Below are 24478 nucleotides of genomic sequence, written 5' to 3' on the forward strand. Positions count from 1 at the left end.
CCACTTACAGAATGACCCCTGCTTCCAACACCCTTTCAGCCAACAGGCTTTAAATTGGTTGCTTTTATCATAAGGAGATGGGCTAAAGAAGAGAATTGTAGGTATTGTTTTGTCTTCTGGAATTTTCATGGAAAATCATCAGGATGAAAAAGAGCAATAGAATGAGATACTGCATTTTATCTGTATTGTCTTATCTAATCCTATTAAGAACTAAGTTGCACTATTATATCCATTTAATAGATTAGGAAAAAAAAACAGGTTTTAACGATGGTAATTAACTTGTCCAAGTTCATACAGCTACTTAGTGGAAAAACTGGAACTTGAACGCAGGAGTGTGTAAGCAGACGCCCTGCTCTACCCCCTGAGGATAAAGATAACTAATGGACAGGAAGAGTGGAACAGGAAAAGGAAAGCTTGCAATTATTGACTACTCTGACAGTTGTCAATATTTTTAATTGAGGACTTCAATGGAAATGTGAACCAAAATCCAAAATAAGCACATAAATGTGCCAAACCCCAAACAACCCAAATTGAAAAGCATTTTTTTTACTAAACAAACCACAACCTAATGGATAGATTAAACTGAGCCTTAAACTTAAAAAAATAATAAAATAAAAGCCAAAACATTGAAGTATTCACTAAAAAAATCGTAACCAAACTGACATGTTAATAGGTTCCTAGTTTAAATTAACAAGGGATCCCAAGACTTTGCCCTCTAAAAAACCCCTTGGTGTAAGGGGAGAGGAACGAATGCCATCTGCTAGGGATCTGTAAACAGGAGAAGGGATGAAGCAGAACACAGGGGAGCCTTTTTTATGAAGGTAAGACTGTTGCTATATAAAACAGGCACATAACCCAGTAAACTGACAGTACCCTAGCCTTGTTTTATCCAGTCACATTTCAGTGACTTTCTGGCTTAAGTGGACAAGTACACATAATGGAAATTTTTAAATGATTTTAGTATTTGTCTTAAACAGATTATTTTGGCCTCTTTCTTTTAATCTTTATCAGTCTTTTAATCAAAATTGCTAATAAGTAGCCAACTTGAATGATTTTTATTTAAATTCTTACTGCCTTTTCCCCCATGCTTAGAAGAAAGGCTAACAAACAGAGCAGCTAAAGAAAGAAAAGAAAATCATTTAGATGATGCTTGTAACTAACTGCCCAGATAGGAGCTAAGGCTCAGATGTCACTGCCCTCTGCATTAGGGAAGAATAGTGAGCCCTCTGGGGTCTGAAGCACTGTGAGGGTTGGGGCGATGCTCTGGGCACACAGTGAAATATAAAGCATTTGTCCTATCGCGGAGGAATTTAATAGTCCCTAGATTTTGGGCCCCGGGACAGGGCTTGGTAATACTTGTTCTTACTGACATTTGCGACTAATATTTGGTACTAGTAATACCAATAATAGCGAATGTTTATTAAGCTTGATTTTGTGTCAGACACTATGCCAAACGCTTTATAGGTATAATCATTTAATCTTCATGTTAACACTGGTAGGTTCTATTATTAGCTGTATTTTGCCAATGAAGAAGCTGAGGTGCAAAGAGTTTAAGAAACTTGCCCAAGGTCACAGCCAGAGGTGACAGAGCCGGGTCCACCTGACACTGAAGCTCAGGCTCTTCCCCACTGTGCCAGACTGGGCATGGTTGGCTTTATCCTCGCTTATCCTTGGGCAGAGCCCTGTTTCATGCACGGGCTCACACATGCTTTGAGGTCTCTCTGCTCTCCTGGTTCAGTAGCTATAACCTGTCCACTATGCCCTTTTTATGCCGCCTCCTGGTAGCAGCCTCTGTTATTCTACTCAATAACTGATGGGGAGTAGGCATTCGATACATATTCCCTTGAGACGGAAGTGGATCAAAATCAAAACGATAATATTTATGAGCGCCGTGTTATTACTTTGAAGTTTATGTTTTTTAAAGAAAATAGCAGTAGAATGTTATGGAAAATTCCAAATTTCCCTGTAAGTGTTCACCCCAGGGCCATCTGGTGGCCCATATGGCGTCTTGCGCACATGAAAGGAATGGCCCCCTTCCGGCAGGGGCATGCACCCTCACCATGTACCCTACCTGGCCACGCAGAGCATGGGCTGGCTTAGCCTCCCCGTCCCCCACAGCCTACCACAGGGCATAACCTGTCCCGCTGTACGTGGCAGCTGTGCTCCAGTCCAGGCTCCAGTGTGCTAAACATGCACGCACTGGCGAGTAGGCTGTGGTCGTGAGCAGACGAGCTTTTGATATTAAGGAAGACGTGGAAAAGCTGAGTTCTTTATTTCTTGGTGCTCCTGAGCCTGAAATGGAGAGTGTGGTTTTTGAGTCAGGCTGCCTGGGTTGGAATCCCTGTCCTGCCGCTCACTGGCTAAATGACCTTGGGCAAGTTGCACAGCCTTGCTGAGTCTAAGTGTTCTCATTTGCAAAATACAATTGCTGTCAGGCTTAAACAGGGTGGAGTGTGTAAAACTGTCCTGGGCACAGGGACGTGCTTGTTAGGTGTTAGAGGCACAGCCCGTGGCTGGCATATTTAGGTGAACTTCCTCCTGCCAAATGAATAAGTCACATTGGGGACATTGACGCATGTGTGGAGGGATGTCAATGTCACTCTAACGCAACCCTCAGGACGGCTGCCCAGAGGGGCTCTGACACAGCCAAGAGATGTGATGACCTGTTTCTTCATACCGTGTTTCCCCGAAAATAAGACCTAGCCAGACAATCAGCTCTAATGCGTCTTTTGGAGCAAAAATTAATATAAGACTCGGTATTATATTATATTACATTATATTATATTAAACCTGGTCTGATATTATAGTAAGATAAGACTGGGTCTTACATTAATTTTTGCTCCAAAAGACGCATTAGAGCTGATTGTCTGGCTAGGTCTTATTTTCGGGGAAACACGATAGTGTAGTTAGAAGTCATGGGCCAGCTCATCTGCACAATGTAACTCAGTAATTTTTAGCAGGATGCAAAAAGCGCTCCTGCCCAGACCCTACCTCCCAAAACTCTGATTCAGTGTCGGTGGTGTCACCTAGTTCGTACTGGTTTGAGACTTCACAGGTGATGGTGAGACGGGTGTGCAGCTCTGCTGAAAACTGCCATTATTAGGCGCACATCGTGATGCCTTTTCATCTGACTGTTGGTTGCCTGATGGGAGAGGAGGGTTTGTGTCTGCTTTTGGAGTGGGTCACACATCAGTGCACTGGGAAGCATAAGCATCCGAGGTCTGTGACCCAGAGCAGGCTGCAGGCCCAGGGGTGCTTGGCTCAGCCCAGCACCCTCTCCCAGTGAGCTTCTCATGAGAGGAAGCTCAGTGAGGGAGATATGAGAAGGGATGGGAAAGTGGGGACAGCAGGGGAGACCTGAGGAAGTGCTTGAAGGGAGGACATCATGTGGAAACAAAGCCCTTTACAAACACCCAACACCAAGGCCTTACACTACACCCACATGTTGCCGACTTTAAATTTTGAGTATTAAAAAAAACAAATGGTGACTTTTAAAAAGTTTGTTGCCAGTTCAGTCCAAGCCCTCGGGAGACAAAGGCCAAAATCCCTGGAGTTTAAAGGTTAAAGAACAAAATCCAATTGAGTAAAATTTAAGATCTTAACTGGTGTTATTCAACAATTCATGAATTGGGCAGCATCCAATCTAACAGAAAGGAGCTCCAAAGAGCTATACAAGGCAAGAGATTTTGTAGGCACAAATGTGGGAGCAAAAGAAGAATATTATACCAGGCAGAAATGGGGATTGGTTATTGCAAGGTTACTTTCCTTATAGGCGGTGGCAGGGGTTTATCAGGAAAGTCACCTCTAACTGATGCTGATCCGTTGATTTCTGATGGTCTCAGTGGGCTAAGATCCCATTTCTGGTAGAGCCAAAACTAAACGAAGTTTCAGTTTGGTGATGTGGGGAGTCGCCTAAGCGACTCCATTTTGGGCCTGTTGTCTTTATCAGAACAAAGCATATCATAGAGCGTGAAAGAATTGCTCTTTTCCTTTCTTTGAGCCAAAGCAGTAATCGTAAGCAATTTTCAGTGTTTCAAAGCTGAGTTTCAATGTTTTAACTTGTTTGAACAGTAACAACTTTGTGGGCAGTGGATGGCCCGGACTTGTCATATCCAGCTCAGCATTAGACCAGCCATGTTGGTTTTTTTTGGGTGTTTTTTTTCCCCTTTCACCACGTCAGAACAGCTTTCTCAACTTTTTTAATGTTTCATCAAATGTATCCCTTTTAGCATAAATGACAAATAGCAGGGCAGTTCACGTTGACTTAACGCTGGATCCAGGAAGCTTGGTAAGGGGGGCTCTAGAAAGCTTAGTGTATGGGTGCTTTTCACTTTTGTATTTATCTAATAAAGGCTTATTAGCACCTGTTATGTGCCACATGCAGTGCTGGGAGCGAGGGAGGGTGTAGTAAACAGTCTCAGCCCTCACAGAATGTATACTCTTGTGGTTTATCAAACAGAGGACCTCGTAAGCCTTGGTAAAGGTACTGGAATTTGGGTTTCGGGTTTTAAGGAGTCTCACTGGCCATGTCTCAGCTTCGTGTTGTCAGGGAGATCCTTTCTGTCGTGGAGAAGGCTCACACCCTGTTTAGTCTCTTCGCTGAGTGCTCCCCTGAGGCTTCAGCCCCACGGGTCTGATGCCGTAGCCTGACTGACCGGTCCCTCGCAGTAGCCTCTGATCCCTGAGGCTGCATCCGCCCCAGGCCTGTAGTGAGAGGATGACTCTCCCCCACTCATGGTGGGGGAGAGGAAGCAGATGAAAACTCATCTTTCTGATGCATTCACTTCAGATTAGCAAATCCTTTATCCTTTGTCTCTTGAATTCTTTGAGTGAATTGGCAATGACCTCTTAAACATCCATTTTTTTTTAATACTAAAATTTTGAAGTTGGCAACATGTGAGTATAGTGTGAAGGCCTTGGTGTTGGGTGTTAAGCAAATTTTGGACTGTGGGGCGATGCTGTGATTGCGTGTTCAGGTGGCACCTTGAAAATGCCTGTTGTACCAGCCAGCCAGGAAGGGTCCCAGGCCCAAGGCTCATCATCTAGCGAGGTTCAGGTTGCTCTGCTGACCGCTGCCTGTGGTCAGGGGTCTGCTTACCTAACTCTGGTCCCTAGCTACCCTTCTTGGGGACTCCTCTGGCATATTCTGCTTCATCACAGGTAGCATTTCTCAGGGACTTCCTGGCATGTGACCCAGGCTGGCTACCCCCTGACAGCCATAGATCTTGAATGTCAGCCTGCGTCTGTTCCTGCTGCAGGCTTCTGCAGGGGTGATCCTGTACAACGAGCCTGCGGTTGGGACTCAGTGCAGGGCTGTTTTGTGTCAGACAGAGCAAGTCAGCTGCTCTGATTTCACTTCTGCTGTGTGTGCATGTACACGTGAGGCAGTAGAGTGCAGGGGACTGAGCGCTGCGCCACCATCTGGGCTCTGCCGTGAGCAAGGCGCTTCTCTGGGCTCGTTCCACGCCTGCACTGTGGGCGTGGACTCCTGCGTACGTAGTACCTCTACTTTATGTGCCTATAGGATTGTCAGGGAGATTAAATGAATTAATATGTGAAGTGCTCCATGACTTGAAAGGGGTCAGATAAAAGCAATTTTATTCAGATTAATTGGGGAAATTCAGACAAATGAAAATTGTAATTGGCAGTATTTATGAGGCCTATCCATATATGATGCTGACTTAAAAACACGTATCTATTTACCATACAGATTTTTCATTTTGTAAATGGATTTTCATTGAGGGCCTACTATGTGTCAGGCCTGTTCTAGACGCTTAAGATATGTTAGTGATGAAAATTAAAGATTGCTGCCCTGTAGGGCTTAAATTCTCACAGGCAGATGGACAATAAATAATGAGTAAATTGTCAGCTCTGTTGGAATGCTATGAGTGCTGTGGAAAAGAAAAAAACGCAGAGCAGCGTAAGGGGGATCCGGAGTGCAAAGGAGAGGGCAGGTCGCTTTTTTAATGAGGGTGAGCCTTGTCTGTGTTTTATGTGCATAGCCACTTCACTTACTCATTCAACAAGTATTTCCGGAGTGCGTACCGTGCACCACGGCCCAGAGGTATGGCGGTGAACAGGATGGATAAGGTCCTATTCCTACTCCTGGAGTTTGCTTTCCGGTGGGCAGAGTAGACGGTGAACAATCAGGCAAAACATATGATAACTGCACGCTGAGGTCAGTAATCTAGAGGAAATAAATTAGACAATGTGAGGGCAAGCAAAGGTGGGAGCAGATAGAGGCATGGGATGACATTTGAGCTGGGCTTGCGGCATGAGCGTGAGCCAGCCACGGGCAGTGCTGAAACCAGTGTGTGTAAAGGTCCCAGGGCTGGAAAAGTCTTGGCAAGTAGAGTAAGCAAAGGGAGGCATGTGTGGTGAGCACAGAGAGTGGGCAGCAGGGAGCAAGTGAGTCTGGAGAGAGTGGACAGGACCTGCGGACAGTGCAGGGCCTGGCAGGCCGCAGTGAGGGCTTTGGATTTTACCCTAACATCGGGGGAAAGCCACTGAAGGGCTTCACTTGATCTCCTCTGTGTTTGTAAAAGATTGCCCTGAGTACTGCGTGAAGAGGGGACTGCATAAGCAGTTCTCTCCATAGCCAGCAATTGAGCAGGACAGTCAACTCTCAAGCTGATTCCAGCCGACATTCATTAAACCCCTGCTATATGCCAAGCACTGCACTTGGTGCTTTTTGTGAGCATTATCTCTTTCACTCCTCTCTGCCCAGTTTCTGGTTAGTTCAGAAAGGACCATAGTAACAGTGTAGATTCATTATCTTGCAGGAGTCCCCCGAAAGCCAGGGTGAAGAGTGGGCGGGGAGTGGAGAACGAGGGAGCGATGGGAGATCAATTTAGATAGTTGAACACCAAAGCAGCAGGAGGGGCTCTGTCCATTTCAGCCTAACCCATCCTTGCGACTAGCTGGAGGTTCATTCTTGTGCAGAAGCCAGAACGTACAACGTTCTTCCCTCTGCCCTCCCTGCGAGGTAGCAGTCAAGTGAGAGGAACAGGGCCATCCAATTGGCTGGCCCTCTAGGTTCACGAGAAAATGGCATTTGGCTCTTGATGGTTTAGGGCTCACCCCTAAAATGAAAGTTTCCAGGGGACAGGAGTCCTATCCTGGCCATTTTGGTAACTCTGTCCCCACAGCAGTCAGATTAAAAATGCCTTCTGCATTAGGGACTCCGAGTGTCTGTGGAATTTGGTTGAGACAAGAAACCGGCACAGCACTCCAGGGCTTCAGAGAAAAGCTCTAAGCCTGTTTGCCAGGTTTCTTAAGCAAGCGGGAGTCTGGGCAAGCTTGATCCTGAGATGAACCTAAGGTACAGGGGCTACCCTGAAATACTGTTGTGTTTCAGACAGGAAAAAAAGGAAACCAAGGACCTTTCCCCCCTTTCATCTTTCCAACAAGCAACCTGAAATATTTAACTGGGCACATTGCATCATTCATGAATCTGGTAATACTCGTTCTCACAATCTATATACACGTAACTACAAGTCCAGAGACCGAATGTTTACCTTTTCAAAATAATATATTCAGTTAAGGCGGTTCAGGCCAACCTCCCTCTCTGTCGAACGCACTCAAGCAGCTTCCTGATGTTAGCCTTTCGAATGGCCCGAATTTCAGTTGAAAAACAAACTTCCCTTGTCATACTATGCCTTCCTGAATCTGATCGCTTAAATGCATTAAAGTCTGATAAATGCAGCTCTTCTCTGCCCCTTTTGGGCTGCACGTAGAAGGCAAACCAAGAGGACTTGCCTTTTCCTAGACACAGCTGAACTCTATAAAGGGCTTCTGTTTTGTAATCTGTTTTCGAGATCTGATGCGTGTGTTTCTAACACCCCGTCACGTGAGGAGGTCTGACGCAGTCACCCAACATGACTATGAGAAAATGTACTGCAAAGATGTGTGGGAAGGTGGAGCCGGATCACTGAAGCAGTGCCCTTTGTCAGAAAACTTTCCACAGGGGATCGCAGACCCATGCAGTAGATTTCACTGTGATATGGGCCACATATTGGCCCAAAATGGACTGTGAGTTTGACTTTTGCAGGATTCCAGGTCAGTATCCTAATACAGTGTGTTCTTTTTTTAGTTGGGTTTTATTTCTAAGTTTCTTTTTATAGAAGAAGCCTCCCAGTAGAGAAAGGAGAAAGTTGCTCTGTGGATGGTTTTGCTATTGCGTACACGCATGAGGAGTTGAGTGGCCGAGGTGCTACCAGAGGGCTCTTGGCCTTCTCCTCTGATCAGAAGAGTCAGAAAAATAGGGTTCAGTCTGTCCTCTGAGAGTGGCCTGGATAAGTGACTTCTAGTGCTCACTAAGAACGTATACTGAATAGGGTTACTTCACTCTTTATATATCACGTCTTAAAGATTTACTAATAAAAGTGCACCAACTTTTATTAACAAGCCCTATAAAGTTCTACATAATAGATACGTCACTTAACAACTTAAGGAAGGTTTCTCAAGTGTTTTTTTATTTCAGTTTTTTTTTTTTTTGCATTGTGAAAGTTAGAATTTATATGGAAACTATCCTTTTAATTTTTTTCACATCTGTGTATTTCAGTAAAGTTACCTTGACTAATTGAGGGAGGGAAGATTTAATTAAGCTGCAAATACTAGAAATTAGTTGGCCAGATCATTGCCAAAAATTTGTTTCCTTTCTTTTCAAGTTCAATCCCCGAATAGTAAAAGCAGTATTCAGGATGTAACGGGGAGGAGGCTAATTTAATAGATGAACGGATAGAATCATGTTGGCAAACAATAATGTGACCAAGCTAACCTTTGAGACCTGGAAGGCAAGGATGCAAACAATGATAGATTGTGTAAGGAGAATATAGGCAGCAGCCCTGCAAATCAAGGAACAATTTTTCCCACGTGTAATATAAAAAGAACTACTGGTCCACCTGGTTTTTCAGCCATGCTCAACTTCAAGTACAGCAGGTCCTCGAATAACATCCTTTCGTTATAACATTGATAGGAAAAAGTCCGATTCCCTGCTGGGGCCACTCTCTGTATGGAGTTTACATGTTCTCCCCATGTCTGCAGGGGTTTTCTCCGGGGACTCCAGTCTCCTCCCACGTCCCACAGCTGTGCACATGAGGTGAAGTGACGTGTCCACATTGCCCTAGTCTGAGGTGGGTGGGTATGTGTGACAGCGCCCTGCCATGGAAAGACATCCTGTCCAGGGTGGGTTCCTGCCTAGTGCCCGAGCTGTCGGGATAGGCTCCGGCCACCCGTGACCCTGGACTGGAATGAGAGAGTTAGAAAAGAATGATCTTACTTGTTTTTATCAATCTTTCTTAAATATATGTATAGCTCACCTTTATATTAATGTTCACTATTAGAAGTGTTTTGGGTCTTTAGAAGTTTGGTGGTGTTTTTGTGACCAGAAATACGTCATAGGATCTTAACTCTTGTTTATATCATTAAGCCTGTGGTAAAATTAGTTTCCTTCTATGTCGTTTCACTTAAAGTCGCAGGTTCCAAGAACGTATCGAGGACGTTAAGTGAGGACTTACTGTAATACTTCAAACCTGGAAAATTAGACAGCTATGGAGTGTATCTGTGTGTCTGTGTTTCTCTATCCCTTGATCTCTCCTGTATCCTGGGAATCTCTGCCTTGTATTTTAGCACACTTTCACTTTGTTTGTAGTTCTTCTAGGCTTGTACGTGATTTCTTTTATTAAGATAATTTTTAAAATAATTTCTTTAAAAATGATTGTGAGCATTTTCTTATAGGCTAGAGCGGCAGTTTTCAAACTGTGTGGTCCGAGAACCCCTTTACACACTTATAAATCATTGCGGAGCCAAAGAGCTTTTGTTTATCTGCGTTATAGCTTTCAATATTTACCATATTCAAAATTTTAAATGAGAATTTAAATAAACGAACTCATGAAAAATTACTATTGTAAACCCAGTTGCATGATAAAATAATGTCATTTTTGTCTGTCAGCCATTCTTTCAAGTAAAAATGGTATTTCATGAAAAAAATTGGCTAGTTCAGCTTCCAGCTCAAAGAATAACCCAGGTGCTTTTCCTCAAGGTTGTCATTGTTTTTCAGTATGCACCAGAAATGTTTTCTGTGTGCCTCCCATTTTATCACACAGAATAATAAAAAGATGCATATTTAAAGGTCAAGATTTAATAAAATTAATAATTTTTATTCCTTCATCTGAGTGTTAATGGCTTGATGCCTGCTAAGGTGCCAGCTGTTTTGTTTATCATGGCTTTTGTACCATTGATGCATATGTCCACATAGTAAAAAAAAAAAAAAAGACAAATGATACCTCAGTGTTCTGAAAATAGTTTTGACCTCACAAACCTGCTGAAAGGGTGTTGGAAGACCCAGAGATCCATAAAGCACTTTGAGAACCACCAGATTAGAAGGAAACTAGAAAAAAAAATTGGACAAGAATTAATTTGTATTTTCCTAGTAATTTTACTCTCTGTAGAGTAGAATTTGGGTTCATCTGGGTGTCACTTTTAAAGCTTTAAATGAGGACCCTTTCGAAGTACAATGTGTGATTAGATGTAAAGCCTTCTGCTGCTCGGGGTGTGAGGAGCCAGTTCCTTTCTGCTCACTGTCAGCATCTCCTCTACAGAGCATTGTGCCCTAAAGGTAATGCCGGTGATACAAAGAGAGCTAGATTGTTCCTGCCCTCAAGGAGCTAACAGGCAAGGAGTTAACGTGAACAAATGCTTCATACCCCATGCCACAATAAAGGTAGGAACACAAAACAAGAAACTTCAGAGGCGAGAAGATGGGGTGTCACCTGAGACAAATGTGTATAAGGCGTTGCCAGGCAGAGGAGCTATGGGCCACGATAGAAGAAGAACCTCAAGAGGAAATACCATTTTTCTCCTAAAACTTTGTACAGATGAAATGTAGAAATCTTCCAAAGTTAGGAGCAAAGGCTCCCCTGGGTAAGGATGCGTGTGCTGTGTGTGTTGTGAGGGTATTGCTGGGGGGTGGGGAGGCTGGTTGGAGAGGGGGCCTTCTGCGTCTACCTTAATATACTTCTGTACTGTTTGAGTATTTTACCATGAGGAGAGATTAATCTTTTAAAGCTAGTTAATTCTGAAAGCAGGTGAAGGAAAGTCATTTAAATCATCAAAAGTATCTTAAGGGCCCATCTTTGTACTATATGAATGTGTATTTATTATATAAGGTTGGAGTATGGCAGAGACAAAAGCAGCAGATTACAAATACACTAATTGCTAAAATTTCTGAGTGGCATTTATATAAAGTATAATTATACAGCATGTTTATCATATATTTATAAAATTCTTAAAAGCATTTTATATACTTATAAAGTTATACTTTATGTAAATATATGCATATGTACTTTTAATATGGAATTTTATATTTAATTTATATAGAAGTTTATGTTTTGTACACACACACACACACACACACACACACAAAATGACCATTCATCCTCATTTACTGGGGTACATTCCCAGTATATACGTGTTTCCCAAGCACAGTTATTAATTGTACCGTTTCTCTCTCAAATGTCCTATTTTAGATGCTGATCTACATGTTTACCATATTTTTATGTGCTTATAAAGTATATTTACATATAGTACATATTCATATATTTATAGTCATTTATTTGTACATACATGTGGATATATACATATATGTATTTATGCGTTTAGAAGGTATATGTTAAAATCTATTACAGCTAAAATGCAAACTCAGGAGATAGTAAAGTCAGGTGACTACAGTTACCTAAGTACAAACTCATTTATTTGTTTAAAATATTGGCTCAACAAAATTTTTGCATCTTTTACATTTTTGTTAGCCTTTTTCATGCTTATCTATTCCATCATAGTAGTACTACTGAGAATAGTGAATTTATTGCATGAAACTTGCTTTTTAGAAAAAATTTTAGGAAGTTACACGTAAATTAGATCTCATATTTTTTCCAACTTGTGTTTCCGTTTCTGAAGTCTGTCATGAGCTTTCCATTGGCAGGAACTCCTAAGACTTCTGTTTTAAGTTACTTTCTCTGAAGAAATATAGCGGAGAAGGTCACTTTAACTTTTTTAAATCAAAGAACACTATTTTTAGTGAGAATGATTGCCTCCCTGACCACGAGTTCTTCTGTAACTCTTAATTTTATTTTTAGGAATATCCTTAAAGTAAGTATGTCTGCTCAGATCTGTGGATGGGTCCAATGTTATTTTTTTATTTCATGTTTTTATCAGTTGCATAAACCCAATTGGCTGAAGGGGCCAGGCTGGCCATGTTATTGAGAGAGACCGCTTGGTGTTAAGTGTCTGAGTGGATAGTGCGTATGTGAAGGTGACTGGCACGAGGGGACATAGCTACTAGGCCCCAGTTCTTCTTGCCAGGCAGGGGACAGCCCACTGTTGCCTCGTCTTCCTATTTTTCAAGAAAAGGTATACTGATTTTTATGTTAAACCTTACTGTTTTTCAACATCAGCTCAGTTTTTTAAAAACATGGTTCAAAAACTCTGTGGGTCACACGAAACTTGTGGGGACCAGATTTGCCTGTGGCCTGCAGTGGGTCCCCTCTGGTCTATAGACTTGGAACTCATTTCTTTTTTGCACTTTGGACAAGTAGAATATGGCTTGTAGCGGTAGCACTTTCTGAGATTATCAGAGAACTGTGGTCTGGAGGCTCTTTATGAGAACCCTAGGTGGTTTAGGTAAAGGGCTCTGTTGAGATTGGTGCTAGAATCTTAAAGACTAAATTCCTCTAAATCTTATTTCCCCTGCTACACCACAGGCTTTGGGGGCAGAATTTTCATTTCTCTTGTGGCATAGGGTTTTAGTATCAGCACCCAGGCTTGATTCTGGCTGGTTGATAAAAACCACTTGAAAAGCCTCTGAGACAAGGTGGGAAGGAGACTTTTCAGTGTTTACTCATTGTGCCTTTTGAATTTTGTATCATGTGAATATATTACTTATTCACTAAATTAGTTTGAGTATAAAAATACATATGGAGTCCAGGGTCTTGCGCCAGCTGTTCTAAATCAGAATCTCTATGGGAGCGGGGAAGAAGGAATTGATAAATCTCTATTTTAAAGTTTCCCAGGTGATTTTCATGCATAACCAGGTTTGGAAACTACTGTCCCAAAACATATCTATCGTAGGTATTCAGTAAGCATCTGTTCAAAGGAGGAATGAACTCTTTGTCTTCCTATGGCATTTAGTCCGACGCCTTGTACTTAACAGTTGTTTAGTAAATACTGGCTATGGGAGTTAAAATAAAATTTGAGTTCAGATACCCCACACCCATCCACCCAATCCCACTTTCTTGGCAGAGGGTGCGGCCATCTGCTCCTCCACAGGCTCTCACTCTGGGGTGGATGGGCTACTTCTCACCTGGACCACCAGGATGGCCTACCTCGCTGGTCTCCTGCAACCAGCTTGCCTCCCTCTGCTCCATCCCTTCAGCTCACTGCAGCTTGAGTGATTTTTGTTTTCTTCTGAAGTCAAGTCTGTTAATGCCTTTCGATTTATTACCTGCAGTATAAACTTGACTGTGGGGCGTCCGTTAGAGCCCTTCATGATCTGGTCTGACCCTTCCTTTCCTAGCACATCTCATTCAGCAGAGAGGTGCTGAGGCCGGCGTGTGCCCTGCCCTGCTGAGGACACAGGGGACAGAGCGGTGTACACACCCTCTCCTGCCCTCACACAGACCCACTGGTCAGCCCTTGAGCACAGTATACTGTCTTGTCAGTGTTTGTTTGTTTGTTTGTTTGTTTTGCCCAGGGTGTTCCTTCTGTTTAGAATGCCCCTCCCACCCCTTGGATGTGTTCATTGAGGCCAAGCCTTCCAGAGCCCCTGGAAATAATAAATTGTTATCTCATCTTCTGACACTTGGTACATACCCTTAGTATAATACAAGGCCTACCATCATGGATTCCAGTTATTAGTTGATAGTGCTCTTTCTTCCCCTAGACTCTGAGCTCCTTGAGGGCAGAGGCTTGTCTTACTCTCCTCAGCACCTCCAGTTGAGCACGGTGTCTGACCATGGGTAGACATTAGCATATTTGCTGGATAAAATTGATGCAAGAGTGGAGTTTTTGTGTGTGTGCCAAGAAGGCAAATCAGGATGCTACGTAATAACTATGATTTGTAAAGGATTTCTGCCACACGATAGTAGATAGTCCTCTGAAAGATGTCATGCTTGGATTTTCTAAAGTTATGAGGATGTTTTAGTAACATATGTAATGATAGTTTCTATTATATATGTTATTCTAACCATAACTGAGACTAAGATATTATTCAATGTGAACAGTTGGCCTTTTGCTAACCATTCTAATTGAACAATCTAAGAGAAGAATCGGAGAATCACACAGAAGTGAGCAGGGTTTACAGTCTGACACCCTACAGTAATTATATTAGCTTGATGATATGAATACTGTATTCCCCAAATGGAGGAAGAGCCGAATGGAAGGTTCAAAGTGCGGTGAAATGGGATGTTTTGGAAGAAGCAGTAGTTTTGAGGTGGAAGGACAAAATAGATGACGTCAGCATAGAACTAAGCCAAGACAGAAGCCACCTTTTGAATCACATAGCATGTGATTTGCCAGATCTGAGACTGTCCAGTCAGGCCAGCTAAAGAGTGGAAATAATGTATGACCTTTAGAGAAACCAAACAGGATAAGAATATATGAGTCGGGAGAAATTGAATCCCAGAACAGAGAGACCTCAAAGAAGGCAAAAGAAACATTAGCAAAGTATGTTATTGACCTATACCCCAATGAAGGACAGACTCCTGCGATCTATTCAGGGGTGCCCCTGTCTCCCTTTGGGATCACAGAAGAAGCCATAATTCCATTTCATTTAATTTCATGTTTACTTGCAGATTTGATCCCCAGACTTCTAGAAAAGATTCATGGAAGATTATTGTTAAAGGCAGGGCAAACAAGAGTAGAAGAACTAACATTAAAGACAGTGAGACAATAGTCACACCAGAAACCCAGGCCCACAATGGCTACAACAGTTGATGACAAAAATTAATTCTAAGTTTCCTTGTCTTGAGAATTAAAAGAGAAACATGGTAAGCATATTGTTCTCATTATCTGAATTAAATAATTTGTTGGTACAAATGTACCTTTTCCTATGGCTGAATGAGGTAATTTATCAAATGGACTCTTGCATATAAAGGACACTGAATAACATAATGGGTACAGATTGTAATAGCTTTACAAAAAGGTAAAAAGGGATTCTTCATGTGGCCATCTAGTCTCTCCAGTGGAATAAATTCTGTGAGCTAAATGTTATACTCCAGTGCTAGGAAGATATTGCCACTGGGAGTTAAAAAAATATCATCAAACTATATGGCTTTCTGGATGTCACTTGATAAGGGATAGAGAGACTGGGTGAATAGCTAGTTACGTAGTAAGTCCTGTAGAACAGAGGGGTTCTTTTGGTTTTAACTGCAGGGATGATGTATTAGTGTATAGTGAAATTAGTTTAGTGAGTTGCTGTTAGCATTTTTTAAATGAAAGGTAATAGAATAGAACAGAATGTATCACACACAGTAAGGGTCCAGTTTTAATTTCATTTGTGTCTTCGGTCACTAATGTACCATGTATTTATTGTGGGTAAATACAAAGCCACTGCTTTGGACTATCCCTTACGAGAATATTTGTTGGTAGGCTCTGGCCATTCCAGGCTCATTATAGAACACATATAGAGAATACCAAGAACTAAGCTTGGGGGAAAACAGAAATAGGATCCTTAGACCAGAACAAGCGTCTGTATGCCTTTAAATTGTGCTAATTTAGGAACCTGTGACTAAACTCAGTACTGTAGACTCAGAAACTTACTTGATTACTTTCCTGATTTCGTTTTTTGTTTGCCGTCGTACCTCACAGAGTCATTTGAAAACCCTAGTCTGCTTTGCCTGTAATGAAAAGGAAATCAGAGAAGGAACGGATCCCACAAGGGCCAGTAGCACATAGGGGCAGGGTGCCCCTGGTGGTCAGACGCAGTCATGCAGCCTAAGACTGCATTGAGAGACCCTTAGGAGCCACAAATGAGGAATAGCTCCTCTGGATCTTGCTGCTTCTCTGAGCAGGCAATACCTTTACGTACAGGTACTGCTTACTTAGGGAAAGGATTTTTTAAAAACTCACTTTCCTGCTTCATGAATTGTTAGGATCAGATTAGCAGGGCTCTCTTTGAAAATAGGCTTGTGGCAGGCCCATGGCATTGCCCAGCTCTAGGAGTTCAATGCAGCAGCCTTGAGTGATGATAAGACCCATAACATTTGGAGGAAAAAGCCTTCTCGCCTCAAATTTGGACATGTACAGATAGCTACATCTTTGGAGAAAGGAGAAAGAGTTCTGGGAGGATTTCCAACGATAACAACTCTTAGCCATGGTCTGAGAAACTGGCTGGGGTGAGATAAAGATTTAGCTTCTCGTGTTGGTTCCATGTCTTAGAAGAAACAACAGAATGAGATAAAAACTCATATTTTCATATATAAAAAAAAACCCACCAAAAGCATTTTTTCAAAACTGGTTGGAAATAATTTAGAAATGAAGAAGCTACTTGTGGAATCGTTTCTGACCATTTCTCTCTTCTTGTTTCAGATGACAGTCATGTCCCTCTCCAGGGACCTCAAGGATGACCTTCACAGTGACACAGTGCTCTCCATCTTAAATGAGCAGCGCATCCGGGGCATTTTATGTGACGTCACTATCATTGTGGAAGACACCAAATTTAAAGCCCACAGCAATGTCCTGGCTGCATCAAGCCTTTATTTCAAAAACATCTTTTGGAGCCACACGATCTGTATCTCCAGCCACGTGCTGGAGCTGGATGATCTCAAAGCCGAAGTGTTCACAGAAATCCTTAATTACATCTACAGCTCCACCGTCGTCGTCAAGAGACAGGAAACAGTCACCGACCTGGCAGCTGCAGGAAAGAAGCTGGGAATATCCTTTTTGGAAGATCTTACCAATCGCAACTTCTCAAATTCCCCAGACCCCTATGTATTCTGCATTACTGAAAAGGGAGTGGTTAAAGAAGAAAAAAATGAAAAAAGGCATGAAGAGCCGGCCATCACTAACGGGCCGAGGATCACAAATGCCTTTTCCATCATTGAAACGGAAAATAGTAATAACATGTTTTCTCCACTAGACTTGAGGGCAAACTTCAAGAAGGCCTCCGACTCCATGAGAAGCGCTAACCTTTGCCTGGAGAGGACTGATGTGTGTCACGAGGCGGAGCCTGTCCGTACCTTGGCGGAGCACTCCTATGCCGTTTCCTCCGTGGCTGAGGCTTACCGAAGTCAGCCTGTATGTGAACGGGCAAGCAGTTCGCCCAGTAAAACAGGTAAAGAAAATGGTGAAGCTCTTGCAGCAAAACCGAAAACATGCCGAAAGCCAAAGACACTCTCTGTACCCCAGGATTCTGATTCAACCCCAGAGAAGATACCACCCCCTCCAGTAACCAACGTAGAGGTTAATCAGGAAAGAAGTCCTCAGCCAGCTGCAGTTCCTTCTGGTTCAGAGTCTCCCCACAATGAAGGAGATGTGTGTCTTTCCAGGGAAGATGAAAATAAATCTTCTGACGTTCCTGGGCCACCAGCAGCAGAGGTCCCACCTCTCGTTTACAATTGTAGCTCTTGCTCCAAATCCTTCGACAGTAGCACTTTGCTGAGTGCCCACATGCAGCTTCACAAGCCAACCCAGGAGCCTTTGGTATGCAAGTACTGCAACAAACAGTTCAGCACCCTGAACAGATTGGATCGGCATGAGCAGATCTGTATGAGGTCAAGCCACATGCCCGTTCCGGGTGGAGATCAACGCTTTTTAGAAAACTATCCTACCATTGGACAAAACGGAGCTTCGTTCACAGGTCCAGACTCATTATTATCTGAAAATAGGATTGGTGAATTTCCCAGTACCGGAAGTACCTTGCCAGAAATGGACCACATGGTTAAATTTGTTAATGGGCAGATGCTGTACAGCTGTGCTGTATGCAAACGTAGTTACGTGACTTTATCCAGTCTCCGAAGACATGCAAATGTTCATTCATGGAGAAGAACATACCCTTGCCATTACTGCAACAAAGTGTTTGCGTTGGCCGAGTACAGGACAAGACATGAAATTTGGCACACGGGAGAAAGGCGCTATCAGTGCATTTTCTGCCTTGAAACTTTCATGACCTACTATATACTCAAAAACCATCAGAAGTCTTTCCATGCCATAGATCACAGACTTTCCATCAGTAAGAAAACAGCAAATGGAGGCTTGAAGCCTAGTGTCTATCCATATAAACTTTACAGGCTACTGCCTATGAAATGCAAGAGGGCTCCTTATAAGAGCTACCGAAATTCTTCCTTTGAAAATGCTCGAGAAAACAGTCAGGTGAATGAGTCTGCACCTGGTCCCTATGTTATTCAGAATCCACGCAGCTCTGACTTACCTGTCCTGAATTTCCAAGGCAGTGTAAACACCTTGACTGACAGTCCAGCCGTCCCACTGGAAACATCCACACGTCAGGACGGCTCCACTTCTGCCAATGTACAGAACGCAGAGGGGACCAAATGGGGAGAGGAGGCACTGAAAGTTGATCTTGACAATAACTTTTATTCAACTGAGGTGTCCGTTTCTTCCACTGAAAACGTCGTCAGTTCTGACGTCCCGGCCGGGGCTGTGCCTGCTCTGTCTCTGAGTAATGGCAGTGACAACGCAGCGTCTGTGATCAGCTACAGTGGCTCTGCACCCTCGGTCATCGTGCACAGCAGCCAGTTCTCATCGGTGATCATGCACAGCAACACAGTCGCTGCTGTGTCCAGCAGCACCCACGGAGCCCCTTCTGACCTGGCTGTGAGTCTGTCCACGAAAGATGACAGCAAACCTGAGCCAGACAAACTAGGGAGAGTTGTCAGCCGACCCAAGAGCATGAAGGAGAAAAAGAAAACCATCCCATGTAACAGGGGAGACGTACCAGAGGAGTCGAGATACGAGGCTGATCCTGGAGGATCGTTGAGCAAAACCACAAATGTCATTAAAGAAACCAGTAAAACTGAAACCTACATTGCAAAGCCTGCTCTGCCTGGAACCTCCACAAATAACAGCGTCGCCCCCCTCTGCCAAATAACAGTCAAAATCGGGAACGAAGCCATTGTGAAAAGGCATATCCTAGGATCTAAATTGTTCTATAAAAGAGGGAGAAGACCCAAGTATCAAATGCAGGAGGAGACTTTGCCACAAGAGAGTGACCCAGAAACCAACGGAGAGAGCCCGCTCGGGCTTTGTCAGTCCGAGTGTGTGGAGATGAGCGAAATGTTTGATGACGCAAGCGACCAGGATTCCACCGACAAACCATGGCGCCCTTACTACAACTACAAACCCAAAAAGAAATCCAGACAGTTGAGAAAAATGAGGAAAGTCAACTGGAAGAAAGAGCATGAAAACAGGAGCCCCAGCAGTAAGTATAAATACCCGGCAGAACTAGACTGTGCTGTGGGGAAGGCTCCTCAGGAGAAGGCCTTTGAGGAAGAAGAAAACAAAGAGATGCCCAAGTTGCAGTGTGAGCTCTGTGATGGAGACAAGACCTGGGGGGCTGGAAACCAAGGAAGGCCCCACCGGCATCTCACCGCCAGGCCTTACGCCTGTGAGCTGTGCGCCAAGCAGTTCCAGAGCCCTTCCACGCTCAAGATGCACATGAGGTGTCATACTGGAGAGAAGCCGTACCCGTGTAAGACCTGCGGACGGTGCTTTTCCGTGCAAGGAAACTTACAGAAACACGAACGCATCCACCTGGGTGTGAAGGAGTTCATCTGTCAATATTGCAACAAGGCGTTCACACTGAATGAGACCCTCAAAATCCACGAAAGAATCCACACTGGCGAAAAGCGCTATCACTGTCAGTTCTGTTTTCAGAGTTTTTTGTATCTCTCCACAAAAAGGAATCATGAGCAGAGACATATTTGGGAGCATAACGGGAAGGGCTATGCCTGTTTCCAGTGCCCCAAAATTTGCAAAACAGCTGCTGCCCTTGGAATGCACCAGAAGAAACACTTATTCAAAAGCCCAAATCAGCAGGAGAAAATAGAAGGTGATACGTGCCACGAAAACTCAAATCCCCCGGAGAATCCGCATTTCATGAATTCAGAAGACCATGACCAAAAAGATAACGTACAAACCGTTGTTGAAAATGCCCTTTGAATGGCGATACTTAGAAAAAAAATCTTCAAAAATATAAGTGGGTTTGTTTTTTAATTTTTTCTCAGTTAGCTATTTTCTTTCCTTTTTTTAAAGTTTTGTTTTGTTCACATAACAGTCATGAAGGAGTGAAATGTAAAAAAAAGAAAATCTCGTTTGTGAAAATTCCAGAAAAAGGATCCTACTATCTACTTCGGGTTTTAGCATTAACTTCTCGCAAAGTGCACAAAAACAAAATAGCTGACTCCGCCAATATCCCAAGTATCTTGTGAAAGTTTATGAAGTTCTTAGCTGTGGTATTGCTGCCAGTGAAAAAAGTTGAATTTTAGACTTAAAATTTAAAACTTTCTAGTAAGTTCTAATAGGAACTGGCTGCTGAACTGTCTGTAGTCACTGGAGAAAATAAGGGTCAGCCATCATGAAAATGTCATCTTCATAAGTAAAAAGTAAATGAGCTGTGACAGTCATTATTCCCATCCAGCTTCTGCACTATTAAAAATTGTTTAAATTTAATGGATACATATGAAATAATAATATAGCTAAAAATATGTGTGAAATGAGTAACCTAAGTAGGACATTCATACTACATTAGAACTACGTTCTGCAACACAAATCTTGTAAAATACATATATAAATCACTATAACTTTTAACTGTCCATGTCCCCTGTAGATAATTATAACGAGGAGCAATAGATCTGCAAATAATGAGGACTGATAAAAAAAAAAAAATCAGTAGAAAGCTTTTTGAATATGACTTCAGAGCATGTATATGCTTTTAGATGGAATGCTGTTCTCTTGAAGTTATGGCTAAGCTGTTACTAGAACTGGTCTATTCACATCACAGAAAACATAGGTCATACCTTATCTATGGGGGAAAGCCTTCCCAGAATTTACTGTGATTACCTGGGCTATGTATTACTTTGCAGTGCCTCACCTCAGAAAATGAAGAAGGGCCAAATTCTTCTGAAACTCCCTGCAGTCTTCCATCCATCACAAGGCCATAAATCTGGTGGTCTGTTCCAGACAGACTTAACCAGTTTTCAAGGGTTCAAGTAAAACAACACCACCCATTCCACTGAAGGAGTATTTAGGAAATTTAGCGCAAGGCACGCAGGCAGTAGTGAATTCCCAGGCACTTGAAAGTGACAGAAAGCCTAATCTCTACAATGATTAGCCTTTTTGTGCGTAGCCCACAACTATGTACTAATATAAAAAACAAAAGGACAGCAGAAACACATACCCCCTCCCCACCCATTAAGGACTTGAGTGGACAAGAGGAAGTGATGATTTTCCTTGCCTCAAACAGTAGCTTTGTTTGTGGTAGGGGTGGGGAGATAGAATGTGGAATGATAAGTTTCCATCACTTACTTAAGTGACTCAGAAATATATCCACAAAGCCAGATGCCTTGTCTTCGTGTTTGCAGACATCTAGCCCCCTTGCTAAAAACCCACTTCAGTTCTTTAATACTCTTTTATGCTGACCACACCATCAATATTGCCCTCAAAGTCTGACTGCCCTGTAGGATATTCCATCATCTGGACTAGGTTCCTGGGAAGCTGGAACTCACGATCTTCCTTTTTAAACTGCCAGAATAGGAGGGAGAGAGAAAACACTCCTATCCTTTGATCACCAGTATGAGCAGAATCCGGAAACCAGTTTAAGAGTGACCTGCAGCCATTCATGTTCATGGGATTTGATAGATGGAAACCCAAGGTTATCCAAGGTTGCAAGGTTACCATTATGAAGAAGTAGCTCAAAGGACTCCAGTTTCTCTCTCCAAGTGTTATGATGTCTCCATGAAGAAGACTTAATGTGGATTTGGGTGGGCAAGAAAGCATTTAAACACCCAGGAAAGGACATGATCGAAGCTGACCTTTTTATACTGTAGTACTTTGCTGTTAAGTAACCCCAATATTGTATCTGCATTTATCTTTTGTTCATCTACTTTCACACACATACAGTATTATGTAATAGAGGAAAATGGGAAAATGCAAGTGAATTCAACTTTATTTTATACATTGTATATATGTATACCTGCCCTATTCATTTGGGTTTTGTTAAAGAGATAGTCACAAAGGGCTTATGAAAATCATTTTTTAATTGATAATTAGGATATTGAATAAGCAATCCTTTGATCTTGTAATTTGTTTTATCTCAATTAGGATTATGAATCAAGGAGAATTACTGTGTATTTTAGTCATTTTGATTTGAGGTAACTCCAAATATAAAATTATTACATGTAGTGATGTCTCCCAGCCCTTACGTGTGGATATTTTTTAAGTGGACTTGTATGCTGATAATTCTAGACCAAAGTAAATATGGCAGAATATTTATACATGAAAAAATAATTTTGCAGATATTTTCTATAATTGTATCATTCGTTTAAAATGTTGACAGCTTGTGTTAGTTTCAGGGAGGGGTGTATATTTTGATAAAAAATACTTGACTTTGTAATTCTGTATATTCTATACAATTTATAGCAGAGCCGTTTTAAGACAGCCTTGTCACATTTTTTTTGTTAATTGTGAAAACTTTATTATGAGTGATGTTTAAGTATGCATTGAGTATATAATGACCAACTAGAATTAACGTAAGTGTAAACAGTGAACATACTGTATGCTGTACAAGATATATTGTAATTTGCTGTTTTAGCATCTGTATTTTGGTTAGACAATACTATTAAATGCAGATGTTAAGGGTTGGAAAAGTCTAATTTTATTTTTAGAAATAATGAATATAAATTTGGTTTTGCTTGATTAAAATAGCTTGTTCCTATGTTAAGTCTCTTTTTAAATGTTTTAATGTTAATTCTTTTGTGGAGCCAAGAAGTTATTTCATCTGTGTGAGTCACAGCGTTGTTTCACTTACTATTCATTCAATACATTTCTGTTTCCTTACTTGTTTACTTTCCATGGAACCTACTTACATGCTTAGTAGTACTCAAATGGAATATGACATTTAAAAAAAAAAAGGCAGAAGAAGAGAGATTGAAGTCTTCTGGTAATTTAGTGCTTTGAATAGGCCTGATCTTATGATAAATCCTAAGCATTGGAAGTATTCTGCGGTACTCATCCACGGAAACAAATTACACATGTGGATTACCAGGTATTTGATAACGGTCTTTACGTGAGCTATTTCATCCAGGCTTTTCCTTGCCAACCCTGGAAAGTAGATGTCGTTATCCACATTTTATAGTAACTGAGAAGATCCCAGAGCCAGGATTGCAACCAGGGCCGCCTGATTCCAAAGCCAATGTTTTGTTCCTTCTCAACATCTTAGAGAATAATGCTCAAGGTAAACTGAAGAGAGTGAGGAGACATGACAAAGTAATGCAGGTTTAGGATGGGCATTGTTATAACAGCGTCGGGGAGGCTGTGTTATGCTCAGGTTCCCCATACTCACTGCTGAATTACTTCTTGAGGCCTCAATATCTTGGGCATTTGGCTTTTCTTGCATCTTGGGTTATTGCCCTATATAGGCAGTTTTTAAGAATTTGTATATATTTTTAAAGACTACAGAGTGAAATAACAATTTAATGTTATTAGCTAGTAATTTTTTATAAGCTAGTAATATTTCACATGAAGAAACCAAATCAGTTCCATCATCACAGACTATACACCTCACCTTAGCTAATAATCTTCAAATGCATGCAGATAGTTACAGTGGGTAATGTGAAAGAGTGCCAGTGACTCAAGCCACACAATCCATCACCAAAGGAATTGTGGAAAATAATTCAAATTTCCAGTTCTACTGGTTGGCCAACAGCATCAAGTTTGTATTTGAAGGTCAACCCAAAACTAAATCGCCAAAAATTTGATAACTGTTATGTGCTACAACTAACTTCATGTCTAGCAACACAGCAGATTTAATATTGAAAGAATTTGTGACGAGAAAGTTACACATTAAAAGGATAAAAACAAGCCACACAAAGCAATCTTTCTATACATACTCTTTTAAGTGCTTTGTGTCCTTTCATTCCTATTGTTTCTCTTCTCTCATCACCTACTGATTTAGTTCCACTCCCTCTATCGCCATCCATTCCTCTTTGCAGATGCAATAATTCTTCCATTTCAGTTTCCTCCATATCTGAGAACTTCACCTACCCAAACCCTGGTCATCTATTAATCTCCCTTCCAGAGATAGCACCCCCTTTTGGCTCTCTCTCCCTCCCTGCTTTGCACCCCAGGATCCTGATTCCTCAAGCAAGTCAGTGAGCAGGCAATTTGGCTTGGTGTACAATTTTTAAAATGAAACACTTCAGACAAGTTATAGTAGAACTAGGTATAGTGGAAATGTGACTACATTTTATTG

The 24478-nt window shown here is 42.0% G+C and overlaps 1 protein-coding gene across 6 annotated transcripts in view; it reads left to right on the forward strand.

The window, feature by feature from the left end:
* ZBTB38 (zinc finger and BTB domain containing 38) overlaps positions 1 to 22942 on the forward strand; it is a 71783-nt gene extending 48841 nt beyond the window's left edge. For 5 of the 6 annotated variants that reach the window (XM_019747296.2, XM_019747287.2, XM_019747312.2 and 2 more), the window contains one exon: positions 16582 to 22942. In XM_019747296.2, the coding sequence (XP_019602855.2) occupies positions 16582 to 20169 (3588 nt within the window). In that variant the 3' untranslated portion in view covers positions 20170 to 22942. Of the gene's footprint in view, positions 1 to 7884; positions 8059 to 16581 lie in introns of those variants that run through there. The other variant, XM_019747330.2, reaches the window with a different exon arrangement.
* The last annotated feature ends 1536 nt before the right edge of the window (positions 22943 to 24478 follow it).

This window comes from Rhinolophus sinicus, linkage group LG10 (assembly GCF_036562045.2).
Source record: "Rhinolophus sinicus isolate RSC01 linkage group LG10, ASM3656204v1, whole genome shotgun sequence".
NCBI lineage: Eukaryota > Metazoa > Chordata > Mammalia > Chiroptera > Rhinolophidae > Rhinolophus > Rhinolophus sinicus.